This window comes from Polypterus senegalus, chromosome 5, assembly GCF_016835505.1.
Source record: "Polypterus senegalus isolate Bchr_013 chromosome 5, ASM1683550v1, whole genome shotgun sequence".
NCBI classification, from domain to species: Eukaryota; Metazoa; Chordata; class Cladistia; order Polypteriformes; family Polypteridae; genus Polypterus; species Polypterus senegalus.
The window spans coordinates 106314413-106334451 of NC_053158.1; the positions used below are offsets into that span (position 1 = coordinate 106314413).

Sequence of the window (20039 nt, forward strand, 5' to 3'; positions counted from 1 at the left end):
GCTACAGATCGCTCTTTGACCATCCAATTACAGGATGTGAAAATGCCGACATTATCACATGCCTGTTAGAAAGGCCTCAGTGTCCCCAACTCAAAATCTGATTGGTTAAAGAAATAATTTCATTGTCATCTATTTTAAGCTACAGGTGCCTGCACTGTTGATTCTGAAGACTCAAGGCAGATTTCTTTTACCCTGGCATTACATGACGGCTAAATATATTGGATAAAAGCTCTAACATAAACATGCACTACAGGAAGCAGCACAACCAAGAGAAAAGCTATGAAATTAAGAGAATAGACTGTTGGGAATTATTTAATACATATTCATGGAAAAATATATTAATAAAATAAATAAAATAAAAACAAAACATAAAAAAAGAAAACATAAGTCAGTGATTTTGCCTTGTGTTTAGGCCAGCAGAGAAGGCCTTGCTGGCCCAGCACACACTGGTTAGTTTATCTAAGCTTTAACATTTTAGTAAGAAACAAGACGCCTTTTTAATATTTGATTTTACATCCCAGAATTCCATAACTAATTTGCATGCATTTTGAATTATTATCCTATCTTCTAAAAACATCTAATGAGTAAATTATTGTCCTGTGCCTTCATGTGCAAGAAACCTGCCTGCTATGTTCCTGTCAAAAGCAATGCCAGCTTTAGTAACACAGAAAGATCAGCCCAGATCACAGACAGACACCAGGACACACAAGTCCAAAAACACATATGGTTTATTTTCTTCTTTTCCTTTACAATGCAGCACCACATACAGTGGACAGATCACCTACAATAGTGCTCAGTCCCTTCTTTTCTGTTTCTCTTTTTCCTTCTGTTGCCCCCACTCCTCTGCTGCAAGCTTTGTCCTCTGCCTCACAACTCCGGCTCCTTGGAAGGAGTGAGGTTGCCTCTTTTATAGGGCAATCGGAAGTGCTCCTTAATCACCTCCCGGCCGCACTTCCGGTTGTGGCGGAAGTGCTGCAGACCAAGGCTCTGGAGCTGTCCAAGTGCCCTCTTTCGGTGGCCACGGGCCCCAGCAGGGTTGAGCTTTCAAGCTAGAAGCCTCTGGCCCTGATGCAAATCAGGGGGGCTGCCCTCTCATGTCCAGGAGGAGGTACTGCTGTTGACATGTCCTTTCCCCCAGTCCTTTCCTCAGAAGGGCATCCCAACCAGGCAAGGCCCTCGGCCATCTGCCACAATGTCTAAACTGAATCATAGCAGCGAACTAAGACTTGCTTGTTTTCCTTGTTCATAATACAAATACAATACAGTCATAACACACCATCACTGAGTACACTTATAATAAAATGTATTTGTTTTTTCTTTTACAATTTGTTATTGAAATTGATTTAAATGGAATAAACTGTATGTGCATAATACTAAACTAAAAAGTTTATATCCTTTATACAATGGACTAATTAAACACACAAACCTGAATCTTATATATTGGTATTCTAATCTCTAACAATCATGTGTTTTCCACTTTACACTGTTCATGTGGATCTTAGTCCAGACTTTTTTTAACTCACTAATCACATTTGACAGTTAACATTCACAAATTCCTTTAAGCTGTAAACTGAATTAAACCTTTTTCAGCTGAATTAAACTTGTATACAGTTTGGAAACTATACAGCCAATTAGCAGTTAGCAGTCAAGAGATTTGTTCAGCATTTTGAGACTAAATGCAGCTAAATAGAATAGTGAAGCTGACTCATTTTATCATTTTATTTATGCATTTTTACAATGTTGTTGTGCTTGTAAACCTTCTGTTTAATTTATAATTTAAAATTTGCCCTAACAGATATATTAATTATTTGCTTGTATTTTCATTTGTGGCAACTGCATATCCTGTTAAGAAATTAAAAGAATGAAATGAGTAAAATCACTTAAACAAATTAACTAAAATGCCCTTCAGTATTAGCGAAACCACATGCTTGCATAATACCAATCCAACTAACAGTACAACATAAGACTAATACTGTAATACCACCCTGCGCCTAATATCAGAATTGTTTTTAATGCATTTTATCCAACTGAAGGATGACAAATGTTCAAACCACCATCATATCATCGTGTCGTGTGACATAATGTGGTTACATGCCAGCTCCTACCACATCTCTAAATAAAGAATAAGACAGATTCAAATAACAAAACGTTCTCAAAATAAACCAAAACAAAAGGAAAACCTTTAAAATAGACTAGGCACAATACAAAACCATATCAAAATACACATTAAAAGGCAGGTTAACAAGGCGTAATGCTAGCAGGTTGGCATTGTCTTTTCCATAAGGTGAACTGGATATTTTTTCGTCTTGAAGAGTAATAAAGCATTTCTATAAGTCACATTACAATAGAACATAATGGATATACAGTGGGTACGGAAAGTATTCAGACCCCCTTCAACTTTTCACTCTTTGTTATATTGCAGCCATTTGCTAAAATCATTTAAATTATTTTTTTTCCTCATTAATGTACACACAGCACCCCATATTGACAGACAAAAAAAAGAATTTATTAAAAAGAAAAACTGAAATATCACATGGTCCTAAGTATTCAGACCCTTTGCTCAGTATTTAGTAGAAGCACCCTTTTGAGCTAATACAGCCATGAGTCTTCTTGGGAAAGATGCAACAAGTTTTTCACATCTGGATTTGGGGATCCTCTGCCATTCCTCCTTGCAGATCCTCTCCAGTTCTGTCAGGTTGGATGGTAAACGGTGGTGGACAGCCATTTTTAGGTCTCTCCAGAGATGCTCAATTGGGTTTAAGTCAGGGCTCTGGCTGGGCCATTCAAGAACAGTCACAGAGTTGTTGTGAAACCACTCCTTCTTTATTTTAGCTGTGTGCTTAGGGTCATTGTCTTGTTGGAAGGTAAACCTTCGGCTCAGTCTGATGTCCTTAGCACTCTGGAGAAGGTTTTTGTCCAGGATATCCCTGTACTTGGCCGCATTCATCTTTCCCTCGATTGCAACCAGTCGTCCTGTCCCTGCAGCTGAAAACACCCCCACAGCATGATGCTGCCACCGCCATGCTTCACTGTGGGGACTGTATTGGACAAGTGATGAGCAGTGGCCAGTTGTCTCCACACACTGAGGAGAGGCAAGACACATGACAGCCCGCATGGAGTTTGCTAGAAGACACCTGAAGGACTCTGAGATTTCTCTGGTAAGAAATAAGATTCTCTGGTCTAATGAGACCAAGATAGAACTTTTTGGCCTTAATTCTAAGCGGTATGTGTGGAGACAACCAGGCACTGCTCATCACTTGTCCAATACAGTCCCCACAGTGAAGCATGGTGGTGGCAGCATCATGCTGTGGGGGTGTTTTTCACCTGCAGGGACAGGACGACAGGTTGCAATCGAGGGAAACATGAATGCGGCCAAGTACAGGGACATCCTGGACAAAAACCTTCTCCAGAGTGCTAAGGACCTCAGACTGGGCTGAAGGTTTACCTTCCAACAAGACAATGATCCTAAGCACACAGCTAAAATAACGAAGGAATGGCTTCACAACACCTCTGTGACTGTACTTGAATGGCCCAGCCAGAGCCCTTACTTAAACCCAATTGAGCATCTCCGGAGAGACCTAAAAATGGCTGTCCACCAACGTTTACCATCCAACCTGACAGAACTGGAGAGGATCTGCAAGGAGGAATGGCAGATGATCCCCAAATCCAGGTGTGAAAAACTTGTTGCATCTTTCCCAAGAAGACTCATGGCTGTATTAGCTCAAAAGGGTGCTTCTACTAAATACTGAGCAAAGGGTCTGAATACTTAGGACCATGTGATATTTCAGTTTTTCTTTTTTTAATAAATCTGCAACAATTTAAAAAAATCTTTTTTTTTGTCTGTCAATATGGGGTGCTGTTTTTAATGAGGAAAAAAAATAATTTAAATCATTTTAGCAAATGGCTGCAATATAACAAAGAGTGAAAAATTGAAGGGGGTCTGAATACTTTCCATACCCACTGTATGTAGGCTGTGTGGTATTTTTAGATTTTTAATTCAGAATTATTGAGGAACTGGTACCTATGGGCTGGGAGTGCACTTCACCAGTTTTTCAAATACAAAACTACAGCTTTTTTGAGTGAAAAGAGAAAAGCAAAATAAAATCTGTTGCCTACTATTGTCAATACATTTTTAATAGACAGATATTTATGGCTGCTATAATGATGCTAACTAAATACAAATGAAAGTACTGTTCTCATTAAAATTACAGTGCTTATTATATTGGGTAATGTTATTCAGCATAATTGCTGATTTTGTTACATTACTCAGTTCTATTGGTTGCCACAAATCGCAAATGTTCTTCCTTAAACACAAGTGAGATCCATAGCATACTGAACTCTGAATCTCAAAAGAGAGCCTACCTGGGCAATTCCAGCCATCTTAAAAAGGGCAAGAGCTTGAAAAAAGTGCCATGTTATCAATGAAGGAACTTGATGTCGACAGCGACAGTAAATAGAAATGATTTCAGCTGGTGCTGGAACACCTGTTGATGAAAAGATGAGATTTTTTTTAAACATAATATTCATGAGTTTACTATTGTAATTTACAACACGTATTGGAATTATAAAGCAAAAATAAATATTCAACCTACAGTCTAAACTAAAGCATTAATACTATTCATGGAATGTCATTTAAAAAAAAAGGAAATTAAATTCAAAACTTTATGTTAGTATTAATTTCTTTAACTTATTGGTATTATGCTAATCCTAAATACTACCCTTACTTTATAATATACACCTTGGGTAGTTTGTTGTGCTTTTAATAAAGCACCATTTTACTTACCTTTGCCTAACTGGTATTCTGCCACTGGCACAGAGGCTTCCTTCTAACACATAATGTAAAACATGGTTTAGAAAACAAAAAAAGATTGTATGGTTAAATCAAACACACAATTTATAAGCATCCAAGCCATCAATCAATTTGGGGGTTTTATAGCTCCATTTAATATTTGTTAATTTATCCACCATTTTCTTAATGCATCATAGGATCATAATGAATTTGTTGCCTGTTCTGTCAGAAGTAAACACAAGACAGAAACCAGCCTGTAGCAGTTGAAACAGTTATGATTCACCACATTTATAGCGATGTGTTAGATACAGATTGTATGTCAACCCCGAACAGCCTTTGGACCCCTTCCTGCGGCGCAGACAGATTACATAAAATGATACCTAAAAAAATGACCCAGAGAACCAGTGTGGAGAATCAAAATGTAATAAATCAACTATATACAAATCACACAAATTCAACAACAATATTCCGATTCCGTAACCACTCACCCCATTTCCCAACATATACTGTATACAAATAACTTGAAAAATCATGAACTCAAAATATCCCACAATGTCCACACAATTTAGTCTTTTCATAAAATAAAATATCCCATATCATTTCCAAGACTTCAGACATGCTATCCTTTTTATCCCAGACTAAAGGATTATTATTGCTCACTCATTCTCAATCCTCTTAACCATCCTATCCACTTCTTTCAGTATAAGGTGGCCACCTCCAAACTATGTAAGGCATTGGTGATTCACTGAGGCAGTCTCTTTTCTGGCTTTGAATAGTTAATTCCTGTAATCTCCACTATAAAGCTTGGGCTCTGTTTTTGCTCTTCTTTGCCTTTTCACAATTTAAATTTTCTTTAACAATACATCCACATCTGTTTCAATAGCACCTTCCTGGAAATCACTGCAACAGACCCATACCTCACAAAGGACCTCCCTATTGACATATACCCAATATGCCCATCTTAGGTCTTACACTGTTTTCTATATTTGCTCAGTCAGAGGCAAGGTTCACATTGGCAAACACACAATAGAGTGACAAAAGAAAAAACACAAAATAAATTTATATGGCAGTACTACATGCCCTGAATGGGATTTTAGTCCACTCCAGGACACAATCACATGTACACCCACACTTATTAACTTGTAAAACAATGATTTTTGCCAAATATCCTAATTTCCAAGAACACGAACATAGAGAAATCATGAAAATTCTCCATTAACAGTCATACACAGTTACTAAATCAGGATGGGAATCCCAGATACTGGAGCTTTGACACATCTATCACTCCTATCACGCCTGTCACTCAAGTTGTTCACTCTGAGAAACTTGTCTTCCGATTCTGTTGTGACTTTGGGTTTTCTACAGCTGTTCCTTTCAGAGGTTCCTGCAGTCTCCAAGTTCCTTTTGATGATGTAGCAGACTGTACTCACTGACACCTTTTGCCATTTCTCTAAAGAAAGGATTTACACTTTTTTAATTTATAATGGCCTGTCTATCTTTGTTAATTGCCTGTATAATTCTTAAAACAAAGGCGTAATGAAACATAAATATTAAGGTTATATATTTTACTAGCCACTTCACCTGACAAAAACAGGTAATACAACAGATTTAAAAATATTTTATATCTCTTGCCATGTGTCTCAAAATCTCTTATCTAGCCTTCCCTCTCCTGAGCATGTTCTTGTAAAGCCTGTTTCTCAGGCTTTGTCATTTCAAGATAGTTTGTTCGACTCATGTCCAATTTTATACTTCCCATCTTTGAAGGCAACTCTCAATGTGCATCCTATGCCCTCACTCCTTTGCATGTGTTTCACATTCAAACAATGTGTTTAAATAACCATAAGTGATTTTGCACGGATTTCATATATGCATTACAGACATGTGAATTTTCCACTTTTCTCTTTAATCATTTCAGTTTCTTTGCACAGAAAATCCTATTTGTGTAAGGGATGTGTTTTCCAAAAGAAAGCTATATCAGATGTACCACTAGCAAAACAGCAGAAATATTAATAATAATGATGAAGCATCTGCGTTGGGCTGGTACCCTGCCCAGTGTTTGTTTCCTGCCTTGCACCCTGTGTTGGCTGGGATTGGCTCCAGCAGACCCCCCCATGACCCTGTAGTTAGGATATAGCCGGTTGGATAATGGATGGATGGATGGATGATGAAGCATACAAAGGAATGTTAAGTACAAACATACAATAAACTTTTCACATACTTTCAGGTATTTACTTGTTTCAATATTCAACTAATTAGTTAGTTAATTTAGCATTTCAAGTCTAATTATTGTATACTTTGACAGCCCTACAACACAGTTTGTTCTAACAATGTTTTTTTATATAGACAGAGGGTTAATCAGCAAAAGTTGGGAAACCTGTAGGAACTGATTATTTCAGCTTTCAAGATTTAATTAACTTATATTGATGCAGAAACCCTTTTTGTATAACTCTGGAAATTACATTATTTTTCAGTTTTTGGTAATCTAAAATGTATTTTTAACCTTCTAACAGTTTACCATTTACAGTGGTGCTTGAAAGTTTGTGAACCCTTTAGAATTTTCTATATTTCTGCATAAATATGACCTAAAAAATCCATCGGATTTTCACTCAAGTCCTAAAAGTAGATAAAGAGAAACCAGTTAAACAAATGAGACAAAAATATTATACTTGGTCATTTATTTATTAAGGACATATTATATAATATATATATAATTACATATTTGTGAGTGGCAAAAGTATGTGAACCTTTGCTTTCAGTATCTGGTGTGACCCCACTTTTCAGCAATAACTGCAACTAAACGTTTCCGGTAACTTTTGATCATTCCTGCACATCAGCTTGGAGGAATTTTAGCCCATTCCTCCGTACAGAACAGCTTCAACTCTGGGATGTTGGTGGGTTTTCTCACATTAACTGCTCGCTTCAGGTCCTTCCACAACATTCCGATTGGATTAAGGTCAGGACTTTGACTTGACCATTCCAAAACATTAACTTTATTCTTCTTTAACCATTCATTGGTAGAACGACTTGCGTACTTAGGGTCGTTGTCTTGCTGCATGACCCACCTTCTGTTGAGATTCAGTTCATGGACAGATATCCTGACATTTTCCTTTAGAATTCTCTGATATAATTCAGAATTCATTGTTCCATCAATGAAGGGAAGCCGTCCTGGCCCAGATTCAGCTAACAGGCCCAAACCATGATACTACCACTACCATGTTTCACAGATGGGATAAGGTTCTAATGCTGGAATGCCGTTTTCCTTTCTCCAAACATAACGCTTTTCATTTACACCAAAAAGTTCTATTTTGATCTCATCCGTCCACAAAACATTCTTCCAATAGCCTTCTGGTTTGTTCATGTGATCTTTAGCAAACTGCAGACGAGCAGCAATTTTTTTTTAGAGAGCAGTGGCTTTCTCCTTGCAACCCTGCCATGGCACACCATTGTTGTTCAGTGTTCTCCTGATGGTGGACTCATGAACATGAACATTAGCCAATGTGAGAGAGGCCTTCAGTTGCTTAGAAGTTACCCTGGGATCCTTTGTGACCTCGCAGACTATTACACGCCTTGCTCTTGGAGTGATCTTTGTTGGTAGACCACTCCTGGGGAGGGTAACAATGGTCTTAAATTTCCTCTATTGGTACACAATTTGTCTGACTGTGGATTGGTGGAGTCCAAACTCTTTAGAGATGGTTTTGTAACCTTTTCCAGCCTAATGAGCATCAACAACTCTTTTTCTGAGGTCCTCAGAAATCTCCTTTGTTCGTGCCATGATACACTTCCAAAAACAAGTGTTGTGAAGAGCAGACTTTGATAGATCCCTATTCTTTAAATAACAAAAGGTGCCCACTCACACCTGATTGTCATCCCATTGATTGAAAACACCTGACTCTAATTTCACCTTCAAACTAACTGTTAATCCTAGAGGTTCATATGCTTTTGCCACTCACAAATATGTAATATTCAATCATTTTCCTCAATAAATAAATGACCAAGTATAATATTTTTGTCTCATTTGTTTAACTGGTTTCTCTTTATCTACTTTTTGGACTTGAATGAAAATGTGATGATGTTTTAGGTCATATTTATGCAGAAATATAGAAAATTCTAAAGGGTACACAAACTGGTCTCGTCCGATGCGAGAGATGGACGTCTGAAGTGGAGCTCCGCTAGCAGTGGTGCTATTTTTCATATTATTTGCTTATTATTCTGAGATATCCTGTATTTATTCAACCCGAGAGGGACCGCTACAGTATATGTAAACACATATAAACATGGCCAACAAGAAGGGGTCCGAAAGAATCAAAGACTAAAGCTACATCCAAGCTGCGATCAGCAAGCCCTAGTTCGAGATACGGCCTCTCAGAGACAGACCTGGATCAGATGGGCGAAAGTACAGACTCCTCGGGACCACGGTCCGCTACATCGTCGCCGGCTGAGAGCGAAAAGGGGAGCGAAGGTGCGATCGTGAGTGCAGATGTGGATAGCTCGCCGATTGGAGAGGATTACCTGAAACTGGAAAAGGCCGGGAGGTCCGCGGCTTCAGTTACGTAATCACGCGGGACTGGAGCAGCGGGACACCGCTTCAGCAGAGTCTGCTGCTTCATCTACGGTACAAGAAGGCACATTTGAGCTATCTGAACTGAAAGTGTTGCTCGCTGAGCTCACGCAAGATATAAAGAAAAGCGAGAAGGCTAATGAGAAAGCAACGGCAAAGGCACTTGAGAGACTGAAACAGGAGATGAAACAGGCCAATGAATGTCTGCGACAGGAAATCCAACAGGCAAATGAAAGGCTGCGACAGGAATTCCAACAGGCAAATGAAAGGCTGCGCCAAGAGGTACAACTTGAACTTCGACAGGTGCTGGGTAAAATCGAAGAGCGCATTGAGAAAAACTCGCTAAACTGAGCACGCTTGCTGATCGATTGGAGCATCTTAGTGAGACATTCACGAATCGGATCGAAATAGCCGAACATCTAGCTGCCAGTGCCGAGGAAAGAGCAGTAAATGTCAGTTCGGAATGTAAAAACTCGGAGAAAAACTTGGAGACAGACTGGCTGCTTTAGAAGATGGGAATAGAAGGTATAATGTCAGAATTGAAGGCCTGCCGGAGAATCGAGAAAGTTTAAACCCGTGAAATTCGCAACTGAACTTTTTCTAAAATAATCGGGGGCGACTTTAAAGCAGAATCTGAGATAGCAGCGGCTTACAGCGTCGCTGATCAAACACCGTCAGACCCCGACCAAGATCTTTTATAGTTCTTTTGAACGATTATCATTTAAGTTAGAGGTGATGGAACTCCTCAGGAAAAAAGGAAGATATTATATATGAAGATTGCCACATTCGTCTTCCCTGACTTCTCTCCAGCAACAGCTATAAACGCGCGCCTTCTATAATATTAAACAGCTGCTACGGCAAGCCAATGTCAAATACGGCCTCCTGTATCCGCAAAACTGAAAGTGGAATGGCAGGGTCATTTCTATGTTTTCGCTAGCAAGGAGGAGGCAGAAAATGAGTTAAGAAAGCTGATCCCGGGACTATTCTGATACATAATTGTGAGTCATGGCGGTAAATGATAAAGCTAGGATTAATAATCTACTGTCTGATCTATTTGTTTTAAAATACGGGTTTTTATCAGCATATATTCTCATATTCTTATTATTATTATTATTATTATTATTATTACTTATTACTTATCATTACTTAGTATTACTAGGGCTAAATGTTTATGTTTTATTGTGCTTAATTACGTTTTCCTCCTCTTTTTCTTTTCTAATTATTTCATGTGTACCCTAAATGAGACTGTTCAATATCATACCCTTGGTTTGCTGTTATTGCTATTACTGCATTAAGACTTGTTATGCTTGTTTTGGACACATCTTTAACACCATCACCTGGGTTTATTATCTGGGGATATCATCTTAATGCACTAAAATTGATGAAGATTATATATATATATATATATATATATATATATATATATATATATATATATATATATATATATATATATATATATATATATATATATATATATATTAAGTGCAAAATTCTTTTTTTCTTTTTCCTCTTTTAAAGACTATATTGGTAACAGATATCTCTATCTTTTAACCTTAAAGCCCACTGCATGGGGCTTGATGTGCTTTGGACGTGCTCTGTCTCTGGGTATGTCAGAGGACTGGGACTGCATGAAGTGGGTTTTAGCCTCACCTGGGGAGGCAAAAAGGGAGGGTGGGGGTTAAGGGGAAGAGAAAGAGAGCAGGCTTGATCTATATCTAATCTATCATCTCAATCTTTATAATTATAACTATCAACGTAATAATAAGCTGCATGGCAACAACTCTTGGGGGAATAGGAAATTAAGACCTAAACTATTTCACTTCCAGTTAAGACTATAATATGACACCAAAAACTCAGAATCAGTGTCTCCATGATGGGACAGTTAACTTCGTAAGCTGGAATGTTAAAGGCCTGAATCACGAATTAAAGAGAAAGAAAGTACTTTCTCACCTAACAGGTCTAAATGCTAAAATAGTATTTTTACAGGAAACCCACTTACTAAGTAAGGATCAGTTCCGCTGCAAAAGACTGGACTGGCCAAATGTTCCATTCTAGTTTTACAAAGAAAACTAGAGGGGTGGGAATTCTCATACATAGAACAGTACCATTTGTAGCATCAGATGTAGTATTGGATCCTGAAGGGAGATATGTGATGGTCATGGGAGACTTATCTAACTGTAAAATGATTTTGATAAATGTTTATGCACCTAATGTTGATGATAAGGAATTTATACAAAATTTATTTGCATCCATTCCCAATCTGAACACTCATAAACTTATAATGGCTGGGGACTTTAATTGTGTTCTAAATCCACTTTTAGATAAGAGTTCCTCCACAGGGGAACGCAACTAACACCGCAAAGATAATTACAAAGTTTATAACTGATCACAACTTATCAGATCCCTGGAGGTTTTAAACCCAAATTCAAGAACATATTCTTTCTACTCACCAGTACATCATTGCTACTCAAGGATTGATTACTTCTTTATAGATAATAACTTCTTGCCTAAGATTAAATCTTGTAAATACGATGCTATTGTTATTTCAGACCATGCTCCGATGATCTTGGAGCTGAAATTACTAAGCCCCATACACTCACCCCGCAGATGGCCTCAATCCGCTTCTATTAGCTGACGAGAATTGTACTGAATTTATATCCAAACAAATTGAATTCTTTCTAGAGACAAATACATCCCCTGAGATCTCTGCAGGAATACTCTGGGAAACTCTTAAGGCCTTCTTAAGAGGACAGATTATCTCATATCTTTCCCACAGAAATAAATCCGCAAGAAAGTAGCAGAGATAAAAAGCGAAATTACTAAAATAGATGAAGAACATGCCAGACTACCAAGCGAGACTCTACATAAGAGGAGGCAGGCTCTACATTCAGAATTAAACCTCTTGACAACTAAAGAAACCGAACAACTAATTTACAAATCCAGACATCATTATTATGAACATGGAGAGAAAGCTAATAAGCTTTTAGCAACAAATTCACAAGCAAGATGTACGCAACGCAATCTCGTAATTACTAACACTAATGGAGATAAAATCATCGAACACAAAAATATAATGTACACTTTTAGAGACTACTATAAATCCCTATATACTACTGAGTTTAAAGAAGACAATATACAATCTAATGCATTTCTGGATAAATTACAGATACCACAAATTGACGCTTTTAGTGTGGAGGACTCGATAAACCTCTGTCATTATCAGAATTACTGGATGCTATAAAGTCACTCCAAGGTGGAAAAGCAGCAGGCCCTGATGGCTACCCTGCAGAGTTTTACAAGAAATTCTCCGCTCAGCTAGCTCCCTCCTATTAGCAACATTTACAGAAGCCAGAGATAACCAATCTCTTCCACAAACCTTTCGCCAAGCACTAATCACTGTCTTTCCAAAACAAAATAAGGACTTATTACAATGTGCATCATACAGACCAATTTCACTTCTGAATAACGACGTTAAAATACTCTCTAAAATCATAGCTAGAAGGATGGAGAAAGTGCTCCCTCAGTAATATCACAAGACCAAACTGGATTTATTAGGGGCCGACACTTATCTTCAAATCTTCGACGCCTGTTTAATGTAATATACTCACCAACTAAATCAAACACCCCAGAAATATTATTATCATTGGATGCAGAAAAGCATTCGACATGATTGAATGGAAATACCTTTTACTATTTTGGAGAAGTTTGGGTTTGGCCCAACATTTGTGCATGGATTAAATTACTGTATACTAACCCAGAAGCTTCAGTTTGCATCAATAACATTTGCTCAGACTACTTTAAACTAGAACGTGGCACAAGACAAGGATGCCCTTTGTCACCACTGCTGTTTGCAATTGCCATTGAACCACTGGCAATACATTGTCGAAATACTGATCAGATAAAGGGGATTAGCAGAGAAGGACTGGAACAGAAAATCTCATTATATGCAGATGACATGGTACTGTATATATCGGACCCAGAAAATTCTGTGCCTGCAGTCTTAGCAGCACTCACAGAATTTCAAAAGCTCTCTGGTCTCAGAATTAATCTGAATAAAAGTGTACTCTTTCCGTGAATTCGCAAGCATATAATATTAGATTAGACACCCTTCCTTTTATCATTGCAGAACAGTTTAAATACCTCGGGGTAAACATCACAAGTAAACATAAAGCTCTTTATCAACAAAATTTCGTGCGTCTGCATGGAAAAAATTAAACAAGACTTGCATAGATGGTCAACCCTTCATCTCACACTAGCTGGAAGAATTAACACTGTTAAGATGAATATTCTTCCTAAGCTCCTTTTTATTTCAAAACATACCAATATACATTAATAAATCGTTCTTTAAGCAATTAGATTCAACAATAACCTCATTTATTTGGAATTCTAAACATCCACGCATCAAAAGAGCGACCCTACAAAGACAAAAGGCAGAAGGCGGCATGGCTCTACCTAACTTCCAGTTTTATTACTGGGCGCAAATATACAGTCGATAAGAACCTGGACACAAATAGAAGAACATACACAGGCATGGACCGCAATAGAAGTAAAATCCTGCAGTACTTCTTTGTATTCCTTGCTTTGTGCTCCAATAAACACACGCTATCGGCAATACACTAATAACCCAATTGTGCTCCACTCACTTAGAATCTGGAACCAATGTAGAAAGCATTTTAAGACGGAGAAGCTTCTTTCTGTGGCACCCCTGCAAAAGAACCACCTCTTTCAACCCTCACAAACATATGCAGTTTTAATATCTGGAAAAATTTGGAATTAACTTGCTTAGAGATCTTTATATAGACAACGCCTTTGCATCCTATGAACAATTACATTCCAAATTTAACATTCCAGCTACAAATTTCTTTCACTATCTTCAAATCAGGAACTTTGTTAAACAGAACCTTCCAGATTTTCCTCATCTTGCACCCTCATCCACGCTGGAAAAATTATTGCTCAATTTCAAGGAGTTAGACTCCATCTCTACAATATATAAAATCCTTTTACAATCCCTTCCTTTCAAAGATCCAAGAGGACACTGGGAAAATGACCTCTCAATTAATATATCAGAAAAGGAGTGGAAAGTAGCAATGCAGAGAATTCACTCAAGCTCCATATGCAAAGCATACAATTATACAACTCAAAATTATATATCGAGCACATCTGTCTCACTAAAACTCTCCAAAATGTTTCCAGGGCATGATCCAACCTGAACGTTGCAACCAAGCCCCAGCCTCACTAGGTCACATGTTCTGGGCCTGCACCAAATTAACATTATTCTGGACAAAAATTTTTAATTACCTCTCAGACAGTCTTGGACTCACAATCCCTCCTAACCCATTAACAGCTGTGTTTGGGGTTCTTCCAGAGGGTCTTAAAGTGGAGAAGGACAAACAAATTGTGATTGCATTCACTACACTGTTGGCACGCAGACTTATTCTGATAAACTGGAAGAACCCAAACTCTCCTCTTTTAAGTCAGTGGGAAACTGATGTGTTATATTATTTAAAATTGGAAAAATCAAATACTCAGTTAGAGGATCTGTGCAGACTTTTTCAAAACATGGCAGGATCTAATCAGTAATATTTTGAAATGAGTTTATAAAGCACAGAGAATTTGTTGATTTAGGTATTTTTAAAAGCCTTAAATTTTAAACCGTTTGGCTTGCTCTCTCTCTCAAGGGTGGGGATCGATCTGTTCTTAGCATAATTCTTTTTTGTAAAACTTGATTGCTATGTATTGATTGTAATAAAATTAATAAATAAAAAAAAAAAAAAAAAAAAAAGAAATCTCCTTTGTTCGTGCCATGATACACTTCCAAAAACAAGTGTTGTGAAGAGCAGACTTTGATAGATCCCTGTTCTTTAAATAACAAAAGGTGCCCACTCACACCTGATTGTCATCCCATTGATTGAAAACACCTGACTCTAATTTCACCTTCAAACTAACTGTTAATCCTAGAGGTTCATATGCTTTTGCCACTCACAAATATGTAATATTCGATCATTTTCCTCAATAAATAAATGACCAAGTATAATATTTTTGTCTCATTTGTTTAACTGGTTTCTCTTTATCTACTTTTAGGACTTGAATGAAAATGTGATGATGTTTTAGGTCATATTTATGCAGAAATATAGAAAATTCTAAAGGGTTCACAAACTATCAAGCACCACTGTACCTTTGTTGAACTGCTTAAAATACAGTTTCCAGGACTGGCTTTGTTTTTTGACTTTGTTAGTTATAACTGGGGTGGCACGGTGGCGCAGTGGTAGCGCTGATGCCTTGCAGTAAAGAGACCCGGGTTCGCTTCCCGGGCCCTCCCTGCATAGAGTTTGCATGTTCTCCCCATGTCTGCATGGGTTTCCTCTGGGTGGTCCGGTTTCCATCCACAGTTCAAAGACATGCAGGTTAGGTGGACTGGCAATTCTAAATTATCCCTAGTGTGTGCTTGGTGTGGGTGTGTGTGTGTGTGCCCTGCGGTGGGTTGGCGCCCTGCCCGGGATTGGTTCCTGCCTCGTACACTGTGTTGGCTGGGATTGGCTCCAGCAGACCCCCCTGACCCTGTGTTCGGATTCAGTGGCTTGGAAAATGGATGGCTGGATGGATAGTTATAACTGCCCATGGACAAAAGTTTATTTTCTCCAAGGATGCTACTGACTAGAGTTTTTGTTTTTATCTCTTTCACTGTCAAACAGCCATTAGTTTAGGTACTGCAAAAATGCAACTATTATTCATATACTGTTATGTAACAAGATATGAATAAAAGGCATTTTATGGTGATAACCATACTTACAAAGCATCAGTAAAGTGTTTATTTATCTGTGTTATGTGATCAATTAAAAAAAAAAAAACACTTTGGATCGGTTACTAGTGGCTTAAATAAGACATTTCTCTTGATATTGCATACTTTAGCTTAAGGCCTGTCAATCCTTCATATTCATAAGTAATTTTATCAGTGTATCACAGGCTCTTAATATGTTATGATGCACAGAGAGGAAGAGGCACTTTTCAGATTCTTTGTAAATATAATTAACACCAAAAGAAGCCTTTGTTCAGGTATTGTATTATATAGGAGTAAAGGAGTAATAGATACATGTTTGCAGTACATACCTAAAGTTTACCCAACAATTGATGAAGGAAGGATGATGCTGGGTTCCATTTATGTTAATCACTTTCAAACTAATTTGCCTTCCGGTCTGTTTACACAAATTTCTGTCTTTATTATGCAATGAGTAACTTGTAAAGTTTGCATTTGGATTTTATCCGAGAAGCTGTCACAGTGTTGTGTACCTGCACTCAGTGTGGCACTATACAAACATAAACTAAATTGAACTGGACAGAATATAGCACTAGTTTAGAGACACCCACTAACAAAACATGCACATAGGTGTAGAAAGAATTAGGAGTACTGGAAGAAATAAATAAAATATGCTATTCAACACAGATTGTAGCCAAGCTTGAACATGACCTTTGGTCTCTGAAACTTGGAGGCAGCAGTGCTAAGTCTCTGTGCCAATTTACCACTAAGGTTTGCAAAGGTGTTTTTGTAAAACAAGTGGGCTTTTAATAAACGTACCGTACACTATTTTGTCATTTATGGCAGAAAGCTATGATGATATCTTAAGTAGGGAAGTCATAGTATTCATCATGTTTGTATTGATAACTTTGATAGAAAAATATTTCAGAGATCATTTTAATTAAGATTATATGGTAATAGACCCAGTGACCAAAGAAGAAGCAGGCTTGGAGCATTACAAGTGCTGTATAATACTTAAGGTAGGCAGCACTCCTTGGACTATTCATAGATTTAAAGTATTAGATGCTATATCCTCAGTTTTGACACCGGGTTAAAGACATCTGGCTATGATTACAACAAAACACATCTGTATATTTTCAAATCCACTGTAGTTTTATAGACATGAAAATGTCTATGGCTAGTGTAACTGAGGAAAACACCTACTTCAACTGCCTGTCTTTTTTTTTCTTTTTTCAAATTAATTAATAGAAAAATAATATTAATTTTATTATACATATGTACTACACATACCTTCAACTCCTTGCAAGGATCCTAATGTGCCAAAAGCCTCAATAGTTTTAGGCAAACTGAAGGGCAATAGGAAATAGCCCAGATCTACAACTGGGTGACCAGTGGTAGAAAGTTCCCAGTCAAGTACTGCTAAAACCCGAGCCTATAAAACAAAAAGATACTCTAATTTCAAATTTGACACTAGAAAAAAACTTAATTGTTCATTAGCCATCTGAACTAAAAAATGGAACATACCTCATAGGGATGAAATATTATGTTATCCAAACGAAAATCTCCATGAACCAGAGTTACAACGTTATCATCTGAGGGCACATTATTACTCAACCAGTCTGACAGCTTATTCATAGAAGGAATTTCAGCATGAGCCGCTGCATTATATTGCTTTGTCCATGTTAATACCTACAACAGTGAAACATAAAAAAAAGAAACAGTTAAAAAATAAAAACCATATAATGTAAATTTAATTTTAACAAACAATTAAATAATTAATAAAAGAATTAACAGAAAATAAGATATATCAACGTAAACCTATATTTATTAAACACATTATAAACACTACAGGGTGGCAAGTGGCACAGAAGATAGAGCATCACCTTACATCTCCTTGATCTGGGATCAAAGCCTAACTGTTAATTCAGGCTGCTCCAACAGTCTATGCCTGCTGTTGGGTTAGCTAGCAACCCTGAACTGTCCTGGTTTATTAGTTGTGGGTATATATTAGAAAGTAACCTGTGATAGACATACCAGGGTGGTAGCCATTGTTTCAGGAATTAGATTTGGCTCTCTGGAGTGCACGATTTTGATACATGGGTGGATTAAATATATGTCATCAATTCCAGTGAACATTCAGAGGTTTTTACAATATACAAAACAGTTTCAGACATAAGAGGCTAATTTAAAAAATCATTTGGCATCTAGGGCACAAAACATTACCTTGGCCATCACCTGTGCCTTCCACTTCTGATTTAGTGTATTAGAAAAATAAAGATTTATGATACAATCTTACCATCAAATCTATGTAATTGCTAGTGCATAGTATGGGAGAAAATTAGTTGCTAATTCTGAACGTTCAAAATTCAGCATTCTCATATGTAGTCTGTTATAGTGTATCCTACACATCATTCCTCCAAACTAAAAGACCAGTGAATAAAACAGTGGAATGACCTTAACATAGTTAGACCAAGCTTTCCATCGTCAGTAGAAATAAAAAGAAATACATTACAGCTGGGTAAATGTTATACAGTGCATCCGGAAAGTATTCACAGCGCATCACTTTTTCCACATTTTGTTATATTACAGCCTTATTCCAAAATGGATTAAATTCATTTTTTTCCTCAGAATCCTACACACAACACCCCATAATGACACTGTGAAAAAAGTTTACTTGAGATTTTTGTACATTTATTAAAAATAAAAAAAATTGAGAAAGCACATGTACAAAAGTATTCACAGCATTTGCCATGAAGCTCAAAATTGAGCTTAGGTGCATCCTGCTTCCCCTGATCATCCTTGAGATGTTTCTGCAGCTTAATTGGAGTCCACCTGTAGTAAATTCAGTTGATTGGACATGATTTGGAAAGGCACACACCTGTCTATATAAGGTCCCACAGTTGACAGTTCATGTTAGAGCACAAACCAAGCATGAAGTCAAAGGAATTGTCTGCAGACCTCCGAGACAGGATTGTCTCAAGGCACAAATATGGGCAAGGTTAAATAAAAATTTCTGCTGCTTTGAAGGTCCCAATGAGCATAGTAGCCTCCAAAATCCGTAAGTGGAAGAAGTTCGAAACCACCAGGACTCTTCCTAGAGCTGGCCGGCCATCTAAACTGAGCGATCAGGGGAGAAGGGCCTTAGTCAGGGAGGTGACCAAGAACCAGATGTTCACTCTGTCAGAACTACAGAGGTCCTCTGTGGAGAAAGGAGAACCTTCTAGAAGGACAACCATCTCTGCAGCAATCCACCAATCAGGCCTGTATGGTAGAGTGGCCAGATGGAAGCCACTCCTTAATAAAAGGCACATGGCAGCCCACCTGGAGTTTGCCAAATGGCACCTGAAGGACTCTCAGTACATGAGAAACAAAATTCTCTGGTCTGATGAGACAAAGATTGAACTCTTTGGTGTGAATACCAGGCGTCACGTTTGGAGGAAACCAGGCACCGCTCATCACCAGGCCAATACCATCCCCTACAGTGAAGCATGGTGGTGGCAGCATCATGTTGTGGGGATGTTTTTCAGTGGCAGGAACTGGGAGACTAGTCAGGATAAAGGGAAAGATGATTGCAGCAATGTACAGAGACATCCTGGATGAAAACCTGCTCCAGAGAGCTCTTTGACCTCAGACTTGGGCGACGGTTCATCTTTCAAGCCTAAGCACACAGCCAAGATATGAAAGGAGTGGCTTCAGGACAACTCTGTGAATGTCTTGAGTGGCCCAGCCAGAGCCCAGACTTGAATCCAATTGAACATCTCTGGAGAGATCTTAAAATGCCTGTGCACCAACGCTTCCCATCCAACCTGATGGAGCTTGAGAGGTGCTGCAAAGAGGAATGGGCGAAACTGGCCAAGGATAGGTGTGCCAAGCTTGTGGCATCATATTCAAAAAGACTTGAGGCTGTAATTGCTGCAAAAAGTGCATCGACAAAG

The 20039-nt window shown here is 38.0% G+C and overlaps 1 protein-coding gene across 1 annotated transcript in view; it reads right to left on the reverse strand.

Moving 5' to 3' along the window:
• Positions 1 to 20039, reverse strand: part of acad11 (acyl-CoA dehydrogenase family, member 11) — a 559410-nt gene that overhangs the window by 500314 nt on the left and 39057 nt on the right. The window contains 3 exon segments of the mRNA XM_039754106.1: positions 4363 to 4484; positions 17395 to 17536; positions 17629 to 17793. Coding sequence (XP_039610040.1) covers positions 4363 to 4484; positions 17395 to 17536; positions 17629 to 17793 — 429 coding nt within the window.